Source organism: Schistocerca serialis, chromosome 5 (assembly GCF_023864345.2).
Source record: "Schistocerca serialis cubense isolate TAMUIC-IGC-003099 chromosome 5, iqSchSeri2.2, whole genome shotgun sequence".
In the NCBI taxonomy this organism is placed as follows: domain Eukaryota; kingdom Metazoa; phylum Arthropoda; class Insecta; order Orthoptera; family Acrididae; genus Schistocerca; species Schistocerca serialis.
The window spans coordinates 203,445,142-203,460,931 of NC_064642.1; the positions used below are offsets into that span (position 1 = coordinate 203,445,142).

Genomic DNA, 15,790 nt, shown 5'->3' on the forward strand with positions numbered 1-15,790 from the left:
GTTGTTTATTCATACTGCCTTCCCCATTGAGGATTTATGTCCAGCCTTCGTTAGCAAGATTATACTTCAATATATTATTACGGAACAGTTGGCACTTAACATTGAGCTTCCCACTGTTCGGCTTTGGTTCTATGAAGCTAATTTGTTCTGTTACAGTAAGATTATTTTCAACCACTTTTACTGTTTATCTGCCCGTATGTTGATGATATATAATCTACAGCAGTTGTAGCATTTGCAATAATTGTTGTATCGAAAATGGACAGTAATGTACATGTATTACTTGCTTGGTATATGGGTTAAATGAGGAAAATCTTTCAATTTTTATTCTTTAAGGTAATCACTGTTAAAATGAAAACACAATATTATTTGTATAAAAAAATTCAAGGGAGAGAACCACATAAAATTACAAGGAGACAGAATGCCTGGCCAGGACTTATTCTTTGGGGATGAAATTTACATACCGTCGATAGATGCCCAAAAATACGAAAAACTATCCCAGATTTTCTCTGATGCCTCCCATTTTTCAACTCAGATCGTTCTCCCCATATGGGGAAGGTGGGGGGGGGGGGGTGGGGGGGGGGGTTCACCTCTCAACATGACACACACACACACACACACACACACACACACACAGTACTTAAAATTTTTCCTCCTGAAGGCAAGTACTTGTCAGCTATTTTGTCTCCCTGTAACAAAATTATTTTGTAATTATACTTACATTTATTAAACTATTTAATGCAAGATCTAAATCATTAAGAAATGTTGCACGAGTGCTGCTAGCTGAACTGTGCATATTAATGAAAAATGGTAATGTATTCTGCATTATTTACTACAGTTTTAATGGGTGAACACTCAGTTTTTTTAATTGTTGTGTTGTACTAGGTTAGCTTTATTCTACCCCAAGTTTATCCATCTCTCCCGTACATATTAACAATTACCATTATTTTTATAAACTGATCTACAAAAGTCGTATGATAGTTATAGTTTTATTGCCAAAATGAGCAAAAGGTGCTAATTACAAAGAAAGTAAATACTCTGATAAAAAAATATAAATTTATTTCCATATTACTGGTTTTACAATATGATCAGCACAAAAGTTTGTTAAAGCTTCACAATAATGATTTGTTTAACAGAACAAAATCCTTATTTGGTGGCTGAAAGATCTTACGATTTGCTTGGAAGTTTCACAGACACAGTCTTTACCTGCAGATATTCCTGCAGTGTGTCTTCTCCCCTGAAAAATATTAGGCATTGTAGCATAATCAAAAATTGTTTTACTAGTTATGTCATTTTACTTTTTAATCTATACTATTTACTTACAGTTCCCTGCCAATTCCAGACTGCTTGTAGCCACCAAATGGTGCTTGCGGTGTAATGACGTTGTAGCAGTTAATCCTATAAAAAAAAGGGAGTAGGTAAACCTTCAATTATTGAAGCTAAATTAATTACACAACTAAATGAAGAAAGTGGGTAGTGTAGTACAACACCTATCATTTCTTACTGATTTAATACGCTACAGTGGATGAACAGAGCAATGATGGTATGTCAAGAAAGTAGTATCTCTAATGCTAATCAACTATTTTACAAACAGTTTGTGCAATTACAATTTTAAGAAGTGATGGGAACACCTTAGTATTTCATCTCTTTAAGTCTATCACAGCCAGCTCTTATTTATTTCTTTATTTTTGAGTCATCAGTCTTCTGACTGGTATTATGCAGCCAGCCATGAATTCTTCTTTTGTGCCACCCTCTTCATCTGAGATTAGCACTCGCACCATATGTCACCAGTTATTCTTGTCATATAGTTTTTACCTTCTGCACCTCCTCCTAGAGCTACGTAAGAATTCCCTGATGTCTAATCACAAGTCCTATTATCTCGTTACTTCCTCTTATCAGTGTTTTTCATACATTCCTTTCTTTGCCATTTTGTTGAGAACCTCTTCATTCTTTATCAGTCCATCTAATTTTTAACAACTTTCTATAGCATCGCATCTCAAACACTTCGATTATTTTCTTTTCCAGTTTTCCCACAGTCCATGTTTCCCTAGCATACAATGCTGCGCACCAAATGTATGTTTTCAGAAATTATTTCCTCAAATGAAGGCTGACGTTTGAAACAAGTAAACTTTTTTTTGTCAAGAAATGCACTCATTGCCTGTTCTAGTCTACTTTTCCTGTCCTCCTTGCTTCATCCACCATGTGTTATTTTGCTCCCAAGGTAGCAGAGTTCTTTAACTTCATCTACTTTATGGTCACCAATTCCATTTACTCTGAATTCATTTTCTTGACTCTAAGACTGTTCATTGCAATAAACAGATCCCATAGTAATTCTTCACCTGTACTAAGAACGGTGATGTCATCAGTGAATCTTATCGCTCATATGCTTTCACCCAGATTTTCAAACCCACGCTTAAAACTTTCTTTTATTTCCATCATTTCTTCTTCAATGTATAGAGTGAACATTAGGAGAGAAACATTGCACCCCCATCGTAGATCCTATCTGTGCTCTTTGTTCTTGATCTTCTATTCATATTCTTCCAGCTTGATTCTTGTGTACACATATTGTATATCATCCATCTTTCCTCGAAGCTTGCTCGTATTTTTCACAGAATTTTGAGCCTATTGCACTATTTTAAATTGACAAATGCTTTTTCTAGGTCAACAAATTCTATGAATGAGTCTTGATATTTGTGAAGTCTTGCTTTCATTTTCAATCATAACATCATAACTGCCTCTCTTGTGCCATTACCTTTCCTCACATAGAACTAATCAACATCGAAGTTATCCTCAATTACCTTTTTCATTCATCTGTATATTATTCTTGCCAGCAACTTGGATGCATGAGCTGTTAAGGTGATTGTGTACTAGTTCCTGCACTTATCTGCCGTTGTTATCTTCAGAAATGTGTGGATGATATTTTTCAAGAAGTCTGTTAGTGGGTCTCCAGTTTCATTGATTCTACACACTTAGTTCAATACATCAATTACAGACATTAGAATGGAACTCTTGTTATTAAATTATTCATTTAACTTTTCTTTTTTTGTTTCCGTGTTTTTTATTGAATCTCAATTCTAGCCAATTCATGGACTATTTGATTGCAGGATCACAGCTACAGATTATTTGCAGTGAATTAGTTGTAGGGCCTGAAAGCATACATGCGTGGCTCAACCCTATGACTAAATTGAACTATTCTTTTTCAACAAAGCCATGCACAGCCCAGTACCTAAAGTACACCTAACTGCAGGTAAAGATGCAACTGGTTTGCTCGTATGGGATGCTGCTTGGAAGAGCAATGATACTAGCAGTAACCATTAAGTACCATCACACTTCTCATTGCTCTTAAAGTGGTGTTCACTCACCCAAACGTAACATCCTAGTCCATACTTATGATACTCCCAATCCAATCTCCTTGCCACGGCAATCGTATCTCTGTGGAAGACCAGGTTCAAGACCTATCCAGTCCAACCTGTGCTTCCTATTCCAATCCTGACACAAGCTTATCCAATCAGAGGTCGGGCCACCTGTGAAAGCAGCCATGTAATACCTGCTCTGCTGCAAACATAGCACAGCTTTTTATATTGGTATGACTACCAAGCAACTGTCCACCTGGAGTAACAGCCACTGCCAAATTGTGACCAAGAGCAAAGTGGACCACCCTGTGACACACCATGTAGTTGAACATAACATCCCTGTTCCAATGGCTGCTTTAGAAACTGAGCCATCTGGATCCTCCCCTCCACCACCAACTTTCTGAACTGCACAGATGTGAGTTCTTACAACCCATTCTCCATTCCCAAAATTATCCCGGCCTCCACTATTATCCCCAAACCCTCCACCCAACAGTTTCTGCCCCCTGTGTCATATCACCTTCTCCCATTTTATGTCCCCTCATCCTCACTGTGTGCCATTACCTGTCAACACATCCACCGGTCATTTCTCTTTCTCTACTCCTCTTATTTTCGGCTCCCAGTTTCCCACTCCCACACAGCCTCCCAACACTGTGCCTGGTGGTCTTGTCCCTTGTCCTGCTGACATTTAATCCCTGCAGGCTCCACCAGACAAATGTTCTTCTCTCCTGGTGTCAGTACCCTGCTGCCCCAACCATCTTCCCCACCCTACTTAGGATTGCTGCTTTCCAGCAATGCAACAGTTGCATTCTGGCCAGAGCAGCGAATTGTCTGTGTGTGTGTGTGTGTGTGTGTGTGTGTGTGTGTGATTTTCTGAAGAAGGTTTTGGCCAAAAGTTCAATATGTGACAGTCTTTTCATTTTGCCTATCTGTAACTCAATGTGTCATCCTTATGATGGGTAACAATCTATTCTTTTCATAATATTGCAGTTATGTTTTATTATTTAATACACAAAATAATCTATACCATGTTAATTAAAAAAATAAAAAACTTTAGAACTGTTCAGCATGTAGCCATATTTAAAAATTAAGTTGTGATATGTATGTAAAATGACTTGTCATTATGATTCATTGTGCAAATGAGCCATGGAGCGTATAACTAACTAACTTCTAAAGTAGAGGCCTGTTGTTACCAGCAAGACCAGTTAGTCAGTGCCAAGACTTGTCAAAAACAAACAAACACTGGGTAGATCTCAATCTCATAACAACCTGTTTATCACTCAAGGTCACGCAGAAAGAAGTGAATAAAACTGCCTGTCATGATAATATTAATAAATAACATAATCAACATCACCATTTTTGACAAGAACAGCATTCATTCATTATATCAACAGATACTGATAGTGAGAATAAGACTAACCAGACATTGCCAGCTTCCAAAGCATTTGCATACACCAGGGCATTATTAATATTTTTAGTCACAATTCCAGATGCCAATCCATAAGTCGTATTGTTAGCTCTTTCAATAGCTTCTTCCAGAGTTTTGAATTTTAGAATACTTTGTACAGGGCCAAATATCTGAAACATTTTTTGTAAAGCACTGTACTCAAACATAAAAGATACAAAGATCAAATGTAAAACATTTAATATTTTTGTTGAACTTTCTATAGTGTCTTGTAAATATTCATGTGTTAGAATTTATGAAAACCTATAGATTAATTGTTTGAAAAGGGAAAAATTGGCAATAATAAACAGAACATATTTTAGCAGTCCACACACAAGCAAATTTCATCTAGTAAAAAGGATAATGTTATAAAGTTCTTACCTCCTCTTTCGCAATTTTCATGTCATCAGTAACATTTGAGAACACTGTTGGCTTGATAAAGTAGCCAGCTGTACCTATACGTTCTCCACCACATTCAACACGAGCTCCTTCTTCCTTTCCTGCCTTGATGTAGCTCAGAACTTTATTCATCATCTTTTCATTAATCTGAAAAGAATTTATTTTTTAGGAAACAATGTTTCTATCAAACATAATTTTTTATCAAAAAAGTTCACCTTAAATTGTGTTTTTTTCTCAGTTTCCATATTACAATTTGTGATAATTTTTCTTGATATTTTAAAAATACATTGCACTGTACTGAAACAGGGCACAAATATTATGCCCAATTATGATACAAACTACAGTATTTGGCAAAACTAAGTGATTATTACAGTGGTAAAACCCAGATATATTTAACTAAAAGTGTGCATCATATCATAAGAAACGTGATTTACGTATCTCACAATATATGCAAGACAAATAAAGTGAAATGGTCTATTCAAAAATACATCAACATTTACTTCAAAGTTAAAGTATTTTCTGAATCGCTACTTACCATAAAGAAGACACATCAAATTGCAGACAGGCACAGTTACACACAAAAGCATCATGCACACACAACCGCCAACTCCAGCATCTCGGCATTTTGGCCCTAAATGCTGGAGTTGGGAGTCGTGTGCGTGAGGTGTGCTTGCTTGTATGTGTAAATGGTGTGTGTGTGTGTGTGTGTGTGTGTGTGTGTGTGTGTGGTGTGCGTTTTACTGATGAAGGATGTGTCCAAAAGCTTTATGTAAGTGTCTTTTAATTGTGCCTGTCTACAACTTGAAATGTCTTCTTTACAATAAGTAGCAATCTGTCTTTCCCTACATTGTTGGTATTCCTAGCTGAAATTTCCATTGTTTGTGTTTTCTGAATCGCTTCACTACTTGCAGCAGTAGTTAACTTTTCTCTGGAAAGAGCTAAAAAGATATGTACGTGTCAGAAATTATAATAACATTCAGTTTAACATTCACACAAAGATAATGAAAATGCCATAGAATAAGATGATGTGGAAGGATCCCATCTGCACACATCGAAAAAAAGTTTTGCATCACACCGGTTCCCAGAACTCCTGATGATAGACATTGACTGTGGATATTGTATCACAGACACAATCCCTCTGACTGTTCAGAGATGTCACTAAGCCCGCTGAAAGATGTAAACAACCATGCATGATGGAGGGGGTCTGACAGCCGAACAGTTCCAGTCATTCCACCTGGAAGGAGGTACATGGCTCATGTTGTCTGTAGTTCAACCATACCTAAACGGTCAGTACCATGTCTCGATCACATCCACGTTATCACTTTGTGCCAGGAAGGGCTCTCAACAAGGGAAGTGTCCAGGTGTCTCAGAGTGAGCCAAAGCGATGTTTTTCGGGCATGGAGGAGATACAGAGAGACAGGAACTGTCGATCACATGCCACACTCAGGCCACCCAAGGGCTACTACTGCAGTGGATGACCACTACCTACGGATAATGGCTCAGAGGAACCCTGGCAGCAACGTCATCATGTTGAATAATACTTTTGCGCACCCACAGGATGTCATGTTATGACTCAAACTTTGTGCAACAGGCTGCATGATGTACAACTTCACTCTCGACGTCCATGGTGAGGTCCATCTTTGCAACCACAACACCATGCAGCACAGTAGAGATGGGCCCAACAACATGCCAAACGGACCGCTCAGGATTGGCATCACGTTCTCTTCATCAATGAGTGTCGCATATGCCTTCAACCAGACAATTGTGGGAGATGTATTTGGAGGCGACCCAGTCAGGCTGAATGCCTTAGACACACTGTCCAGCGAGTGCAGCAAGGTGGAGATTCCCTTACGTTTTGGGGTGGCATTATGTGGGATACGATACGTGAATGTCAGCCTCCAACCGACAGTGCAACCATATCAGCAGCATATTGGTGAGGCCTTTGTCTTCATGGATGACAATTCGCGCCCGCATCACGCACGTCTTATGAATGACTTCATTCAGGAAGACGACATCACGCGAACAGAGTGGCCAGCATGTTCTCCAGACATGAACCTTATCGAACATGCCTGGCATAGGTTGAAAAGGGCTGTTTATGGATGATGTGACCCACCAACCACTCCGAGGTATCTACGGTGAATTGCTATTGAGGAGGGGGACAGTCTGGACCAACAGTGCCTCAATGAACTTGTGGATAGTATGCCACAATGAATACAGGCATGCATCAGTGCGAGAGGATGTACCACTGGGTGTTAGAGGTACCGGTGTGTACAGCAATCTGGACCACCGCCTCTGAAGGTCTCACTGTATGGTGGTATAACATGCAATGTGTGGTTTTCATGAGCAATAAAAAGGGCAGAAATAATGTTTAGGTTGAACTCTATTCCAATTTTCTGTACAGGTTCCGGAACTCTCGGAAGCAAGGTGATGCAAAACTTTTTTTTGGTGTGTGTAGGAAGTCTCCCCTGAAATGAGGTTCCAGTAAAATTTCCATCACTCCTCCCATTTCTTCAACCTCACTAAAGCTTTTCCTGCATCCCTCTTCTTTTCCCTTCCACCCTGCTGCCAGAAGAAGAAGCGACGCTCTGAAAGGTCACACATTTTTTTTTCTTTGTGTGTGTTTTTGTCCTGCTGCAAGTTGATGATCAAATTTTTTATCTGTCCATATCATACAGTGTTTTCAAGTATTGATAATTTTAATATTTGCATCGAAGGCACAATTCACTGATGAAACTGTTAACTTACATGGAAGATAAGTATTGGTCAGCTATTCATTGTTCTTGCAATTTTATTGTATTATTTATTAGAACTTAATGTTCCTCATTGTAAAAATATGTATTTGTTGTCCAAAAGGTGGATGAAATTCACAGGGAGTTCCAGAATGTAATGCTATACTTATTCTATATCATTGTTCATGTAATACAATTATTTGTTACCTGAGGACCTTGAAGAATGCCATCTGCCAGAGGATCACCAACTTTCTTTTCTTCAGCTCTTGCTTTTGCTTTCTTAACGAATTCGTCATATATATCTTCGTGCACAAAAGTTCTTGTTCCTGCACAGCAGACTTGTCCTTGGTTGATGAACAGTGCATCATGTGCTATCTGTACTGCTTCATCAACTGAAACATATGGTTATTGTGTTATTACTACTACTATTACAGTTTTTATTTTATTTTATTTTTTTTTTTTTACATTACAAGTCTCAGTTTTATCAGCAAAAGGCAATCTGAAAAATGTAACAGTACACCTGAAGTATACATGGAAGAACCCTGGAGATACTAAAAGGTATCAGATACATTATATAATGGTAAGACAGAGATTTAGGAACCAGGTTTTAAATTGTAAGACATATCCAGGGGCAGATGTGGACTCTGACCACAATCTATTGGTTATGACCTGTAGATTAAAACTGAAGAAACTGCAAAAAGGTGGGAATTTAAGGAGATGGGACCTGGATTAACTGAAAGAACCAGAGGTTGTACAGAGTTTCAGGGAGAGCATAAGGGACAAATTGACAGGAATGGGGGAAAGAAAGACAGTAGAAGAAGAATGGGCAGCTTTGAGGGATGAAGTAGTGAAGGCAGCAAAGGATCAAGTAGGTAAAAAGACGAGGGCTGGTAGAAATCCTTGGGTAAGAGAAGAAAGGAGAAAATATAAAAATGCAGTAAATGAAGCAGGCAAAAAGGAATACAAACGTCTCAAAAATGACATCGACAGGAAGTGCAAAATGGCTAAGCAGGGATGGCTAGAGGACAAATGTAAGGATGTAGAGGCCTATCTCACTAGGGGTAAGACAGATACTGCCTACAGGAAAATTAAAGAGACCTTTGGAGATAAGAGAACGACTTGTATGAATATCAAGAGCTCAGATGGAAACCCAGTTCTAAGCAAAGAAGGGAAAGCAGAAAGGTGGAAGGAGTATATAGAGGGTCTATACAAGGGCGATGTACTTGAGGACAATATTATGGAAATGGAAGAGGATGTAGATGAAGATGAAATGGGAGATATGATACTGCGTGAAGAGTTTGACAGAGCACTGAAAGACCTGAGTCGAAACAAGGCCCCCGGAGTAGACAATATTCCATTGGAACTACTGACGGCCTCGGGAGAGCCAGTCCTGACAAAACTCTACCATCTGGTGAGCAAGATGTATGAAACAGGCGAAATACCCTCAGACTTCAAGAAGAATATAATAATTCCAATCCCAACGAAAGCAGGTGTTGACAGATGTGAAAATTACCGAACTATCAGTTTAATAAGTCACAGCTGCAAAATACTAACACGAATTCTTTACAGACGAACGGAAAAACTAGTAGAAGCCAACCTCGGGGAAGACCAGTTTGGATTCCGTAGAAACACTGGAACACGTGAGGCGATACTGACCTTACGGCTTATCTTAGAAGAAAGATTAAGGAAAGGCAAACCTACGTTTCTAGCATTTGTAGACTTAGAGAAAGCTTTTGACAATGTTGACTGGAATACTCTCTTTCAAATTCTAAAGGTGGCAGGGGTAAAATACAGGGAGCGAAAGGCTATTTACAATTTGTACAGAAAGCAGATGGCAGTTATAAGAGTCGAGGGGCATGAAAGGGAAGCAGTGGTTGGGAAGGGAGTAAGACAGGGTTGTAGCCTCTCCCCGATGTTGTTCAATCTGTATATTGAGCGAGCAGTAAAGGAAACAAAAGAAAAATTCGGAGTAGGTATTAAAATTCATGGAGAAGAAATAAAAACTTTGAGGTTCGCCGATGACATTGTAATTCTGTCAGAGACAGCAAAGGACCTGGAAGAGCAGTTGAATGGAATGGACAGTGTCTTGAAAGGAGGATATAAGATGAACATCAACAAAAGCAAAACAAGGGTAATGGAATGTAGTCAAATTAAGTCGGGTGATGCTGAGGGAATTAGATTAGAAAATGAGACACTTAAAGTAGTAAAGGAGTTTTGCTATTTGGGGAGCAAAATTACTGATGATGGTCGAAGTAGAGAGGATATAAAATGTAGACTGGCAATGGCAAGGAAAGCGTTTCTGAAGAAGAGAAATTTGTTAACATCGAGTATAGATTTAAGTGTCAGGAAGTCATTTCTCAAAGTATTTGTATGGAGTGTAGCCATGTATGGAAGTGAAACATGGACGATAAATAGTTTGGACAAGAAGAGAATAGAAGCTTTCGAAATGTGGTGCTACAGAAGAATGCTGAAGATTAGATGGGAGATCACATAACTAATGAGGAAGTATTGAATAGGATTGGGGAGAAGAGAAGTTTGTGGCACAACTTGACCAGAAGAAGGGATCGGTTGGTAGGACATGTTCTGAGGCATCAAGGCATCACCAATTTAGTATTGGAGGGCAGCGTGGAGGGTAAAAATCGTAGAGGGAGACCAAGAGATGAATACACTAAGCAGATTCAGAAGGATGTAGGTTGCAGTAGGTACTGGGAGATGAAAAAGCTTGCACAGGATAGAGTAGCAGGGAGAGCTGCATCAAACCAGTCTCAGGACTGAAGACCACAACAACAACAACAACAACATACCTGAAGTCATATTACAAAAGAGATAAATGAAATCACTACTGGGTTGTACAAACAATTAGCTTTACCACAACTGGGAGAGAATTTCTTCAGTAGCCAAACTTACTGTTTGTCAAAACATAAAACTGTGATAGAATACACAAAGATAAAAGTTGCAAATAATGCAGTAACAGTCAACTTCACTCAATGATATCTCATTGGTCATTGATAAGTAGATACTTGGAACCTGATATGCAAACTTCATACAAACAGAAGTTACATTCATCTATTGATGTTTCTTATTTTACAGAAAATGGGGGCAGCCACACATCATTTCGGAGACAAAGTTATTTCCCTACTATTGTATGGGGGTAGAAGAAATACATGCTTTTGCAGCACACAACTTAATTTTTATGCAAGATAAAACATTTATGTATGTAAACTAATCTATCTTTTGGCTTCTCTACACTAACTATTTTAAGAGAGAAATCCGGAAACTTATCTGGAAATCATGTTTCCTCTGCAGTGCTCCTTGCAAGGTAGCAGGAGGTCTTTCCTTATTAAATTTCAATGATGCGATGCTCACAATGAATGTCTTTAAACTACTTGTATCATTTGTATTTAGGTATTTCTATTTGAATTAAATAGTTTACTTACTGTCAGCATCAGGAAGTATTATCAGTGGACTCTTCCCACCCAGCTCCAGTGAAACTTTCTTCAAGTTTGACTGTGCAGCCGCTGCCATAACTGCTTTTCCAACCTGGACACAATTTTAATACTTCCTAATACTCAGTTATTACTACAACATATCAGGCATAAAAGAAAGATTTGTTTTATTTTCCAGTGTGAAGGGCGATCAGAAGTTCATGTTGATGGACTGGTGGATCCTGTCACCAAAGTAAGATATTTCTCACAGTGCAAAGCATGCTGAGCTGTTTCTTGAACAGCTGATCAATTTCCTCATTCAGTTTTAACTGACTGCCCATCTGGATGCCTAGGAATTTTATTATGTGTGGTTTCATTAATTTTCTGATTGTTAATATTCATTTCAGGAATATGAAGTTTATTTGTTCTGTGGAACTGTAAAATAATTGGTTTTGAAAAATTTAGGAGTAGGCTATTGCTGTGAACTATTTGCAGGTACATAGTCCAATATGGTTACAAATAATTCTCATGTTTAGCGGATTTTTGATAAAATTTTATGTAACTGCATAAATGTTCATATAATACTGGCATATTATCAACATGCTCCTAAATACTGTGTATGCCATTATTTATTCACAGTTACACATTAATGAAGTTTGCTCAGAATTCCTATATTTGCTGATGGAGTGAAAGCAGTAGTGTGATGTTTAATATTTTCAAAATAATTTGTAAGATTTTATTTCCTCTTTTGAGAGAGATTTTGCTCTAAAGTTTTATTTATAGATGAGGTGTATTATCGACATATCTTATCAATGTTGCCTGTTATGCATGCATTATTTTGTGTCTCTTATAGGGACAGTTTCTCAGTTATTATTATTGCAATTAATAAAATGAAACAAAAACAATGAAAAAGTATTGGTAATGATTGCATGTGGCCAACAGTAGAATACCAAAGCCAGTATGACTTCTGTCAGTAAATGTTCATTATGACTAATCTGTCACGGCAACAAACAGCTGTTAGTCAAATTATTCAAGTCTTCTAACTAAACATAAAAAAGAGAGAGAGAGAGAGAGAGAGAGAGAGAGAAGAAGAATAAGAAGAAGATCCACCAGGGAAACAGCTTTCATCTCTCCTGTATTGTTGCCCAGACATGATTATGAGTGCAGTAAATGGTACTTTTTTTTGGTGGGGTGGGGGTGGGGAGGTTCTTTTCAGAAATGGAATGAGCTCACCAGCTCTAAAGGAATAGACCATGAATGTTATGTATACCTTTAGATACCTGTACACCATGCACTCCAATACTTAGGTGGTGCCATATGTTCACACGTCATCTCATTGTTGTCATGTCTTCAATCTGAAAACTGGTTTGATGTGCATCTTCATGCTAGCCTATCCTTTGCAAGCCACTTCATCTCTGCCCCTGCCTAACAACTGCAATCTACATCCATTTGAACCTGCTTACTGTTTTCAAACCTTAGTCTCCCTTTAAACCACCTTCCTTCCCTTCTCTCTCTGTCTCTGTCTCTCTCTGTCTCTCTCTCTCTCTCTCTCTCCCCCCCCCCCTCTCTCTCTCTCTCTCTCTCTCTCTCTCTCTCTCTCACACACACACACACACACACACACACACACACACACACACATAGGCTTCCTTTCACAACCGAATTGAAATTTTGGTGATGCCTCAGTATGTGCCCTATCATTCAATCTGTTCACTTAGGCAAGTTGGGCCAATCTGACTCATTACCTCATCAGTTATTCAATCTATTCATCTAATACGTTTAGTATTATTATGTCAAAAGCTTCTACTTTCTTCTTGGCTGAATTGCATATTGCCCATATTTCACTTCCATACAACATTTCACACAAATACCTTCAGAGAAGACTGTTGGGGGCAAAATTGTATCAGATGTTCACAAATTCCCCTTTTTCTGACATTCTTTTGTTGCTAATGCCAGTCTGCATTTTATATCTTCCCTAAGTCAGTCATCTTAAGTCTTTTTGCTGCCTAAATAATAAAACTCTTCTACTACTTTCAATGTGCCATTTCTTCATTTATGGTAATTACTTTGGCATTGCCTGGTGTACTTCGACCCCTTACCATTACCCTTATTTTTTTCTTATTGATGTTCATGTTACAACCTCTTTTCAGGGTGATATCTGTTCCATTCAACTGTTTTTCAGTCCTTTGCTTTCTCTGACAATTACAATGTCATTGGCAAATATCAAAGTTTTTATTTGTTCTCCATGAACTTTAATTCCTTTTCCACACTTCTCATTCATTCTCTGTGAGGCCAGTAGGCTTATTAACTTTCACTGCTGTTGTGGGTTTTGGCTTCACATCCATTTGGCTTCGATAATGCATTTGCTATGCTGTTCATAGTCGCTTACCTGCACTGCTGTTTTCTTACTCATAATTAGGCTTACTCTTACAGTACTCCTATTTTATTTTGTGATGATAACGCTATACTGACCCAATCAAAAGTCTTTCTTTCTGCCAGCACACTATGCTAATTCCCACTGTATCCAACTTCAACCTATCCATTTCCCTTTTTAAATTCTCTAATCTATGGAGGGATGTAACATTCCACACTCCAACTTGTGGTATGTCAGTCTTTATTTTCCTGATGAAGACATCCTCCTGAGTAATCCTCACCCAGTGATGTAATGGGGGACTATTTTTAACTCCAAAATATTTTACACAAGAAGGTGCCATTGTAATTAAGCCATAAATTAGAGCTGCATGCCCTCAGGAAAAAGCTCATGGCAGTAGTTTCCCCTAGCTTTCAGCTTTTTGCAGTTCCAGCACATCAAAGCTGTGTAGGGCAATGTTACAAGGCTGTATCATCCAGCCTGTTGCTTTAAGTGTTCGTGTATGTTTTCAACAACAGTGTCAGTGTTCCAATGATTTTCCAAACTCTTAGAAAAAACTTATTATGATATTTTTAATCAGACTTCCACTCAAATATTAGCACTCATATATTAAATTATGTTCTAGAAATAATTTTCTTACCGCAACAGAACCAGTGAATGCCACTTTTGAAATTTCAGGGTGTGATGCAATGGCAGATCCTGCAGTTGGCCCATATCCTGGGACAACATTGACAACTCCAGCAGGAAATCCAGCCTACAAAAGAAATTATGGTTGGCACCTGCTGATTTGATTTCTTCTTAGTCCTATTGATTACATGTTATACACGTAGTGTGCCAATAATACATGCCACATCAAGTGAAACAATGCAGTATTACATGAGCATTTTACATATCATATGCACAATATTTGTCTTATTTTATAAGAGGAATTAGTTGCATATAACATTGCAACTTGCAGTTTATTCACATACATTTAAATGAGTTCTTAAAAAGTAAGATGCAATGAAAGAACACAACCTTATCCTAATGACATAAATAAATAATAAAATTACATTTTTAACATCATAATTCAAATTAAAATACAATGCTTTTGCTTTTATGGGATGAGTGGAAGTATCATATCTTTTTCTTTTAAGAGTGTTTTTACCTACATGGTTTTTCTCTATTCTTACTCTAAGGGATTCCTTGTAACTCGAAGAATTACTTCTTTACTTCATTTTATAGCAGGTTCATCTATGAGGAATATTTGTTAGTTTTCTTTTGGATACCTGTAAATTATTAATTCCTTTTCTACATTGATGGAAAGCTTATTGCCTACTTCTATACCTGGCGCGCGAACTCCCTTGTGTACTTTCGTGAGAGTTGAGGAGCCCCCGGTGGTAGTTTTTCACCTGTCTTGTGACCTGGTTGTCAATGTCACACTTTATCTTAAACAGTTCCTTGTTATTGGCTGCAGAGACCATCAGTGAGTATATATACTGAGATACTTGAAAAGATCCCTATACATATGTTCATCTCACCACTCATTTTTAATTTTAAAATTGTTTTTCAATTTTGACTTTATTCCCCAGAAGATTATACCACAGGCAATTATAGAATGGAAAAAAGGCAAGATGTGACAATAGCATTATTTCTGTATCACCAAAGTAAGAAATTATTTACAGTGCAAAGCATGCTGAGTTAAGTTTCTTGAGCAGCTGATCAATTTGCACATTCCATCTTAACTTAATGTCCCTCTGGGTGCCTAGGAATTTTTGTGTGTGTGTTTCATTAATTTTGTGATTGTTAATGCCCATTGCAGGAACTTTAAGTTTATATTTATTGTCTGAAACTGTATATATTAGTATTTGGAGAAAAAAAACCAGGTTAAGCTATTTGTTGGAGCCATTTTACACTTTATTAGTGACTGATTATGCTGTATACTGCACTTTGGAGATAGACCCTCTGATCAGAATACTTGTATCATCAGCAGATGTTTTATTAATTGTAATTGGTAGATAATCAATGTAGATTAAGAAAATCAGTGGCTCCAGTCTGAATTTATTGTTACACCCGTCTCCATTAACAAAACTCTG

The 15,790-nt window shown here is 37.9% G+C and overlaps 1 protein-coding gene across 1 annotated transcript in view; it reads right to left on the minus strand.

Moving 5' to 3' along the window:
* Positions 1-1,039: 1,039 nt before the first annotated feature.
* The window catches only part of LOC126481478 (aldehyde dehydrogenase 1A1-like), a 39,556-nt gene continuing 24,805 nt past the window's right edge, over positions 1,040-15,790 (minus strand). Inside the window, exons 6-12 of the mRNA XM_050105257.1 lie at positions 14,356-14,469; positions 11,357-11,459; positions 8,127-8,311; positions 5,173-5,337; positions 4,768-4,925; positions 1,321-1,395; positions 1,040-1,234 (exon numbers count right to left, since the gene is read on the minus strand). Coding sequence (XP_049961214.1) covers positions 1,165-1,234; positions 1,321-1,395; positions 4,768-4,925; positions 5,173-5,337; positions 8,127-8,311; positions 11,357-11,459; positions 14,356-14,469 — 870 coding nt within the window. The 3' untranslated portion in view covers positions 1,040-1,164. The remainder of the gene's footprint in view (positions 1,235-1,320; positions 1,396-4,767; positions 4,926-5,172; positions 5,338-8,126; positions 8,312-11,356; positions 11,460-14,355; positions 14,470-15,790) is intronic.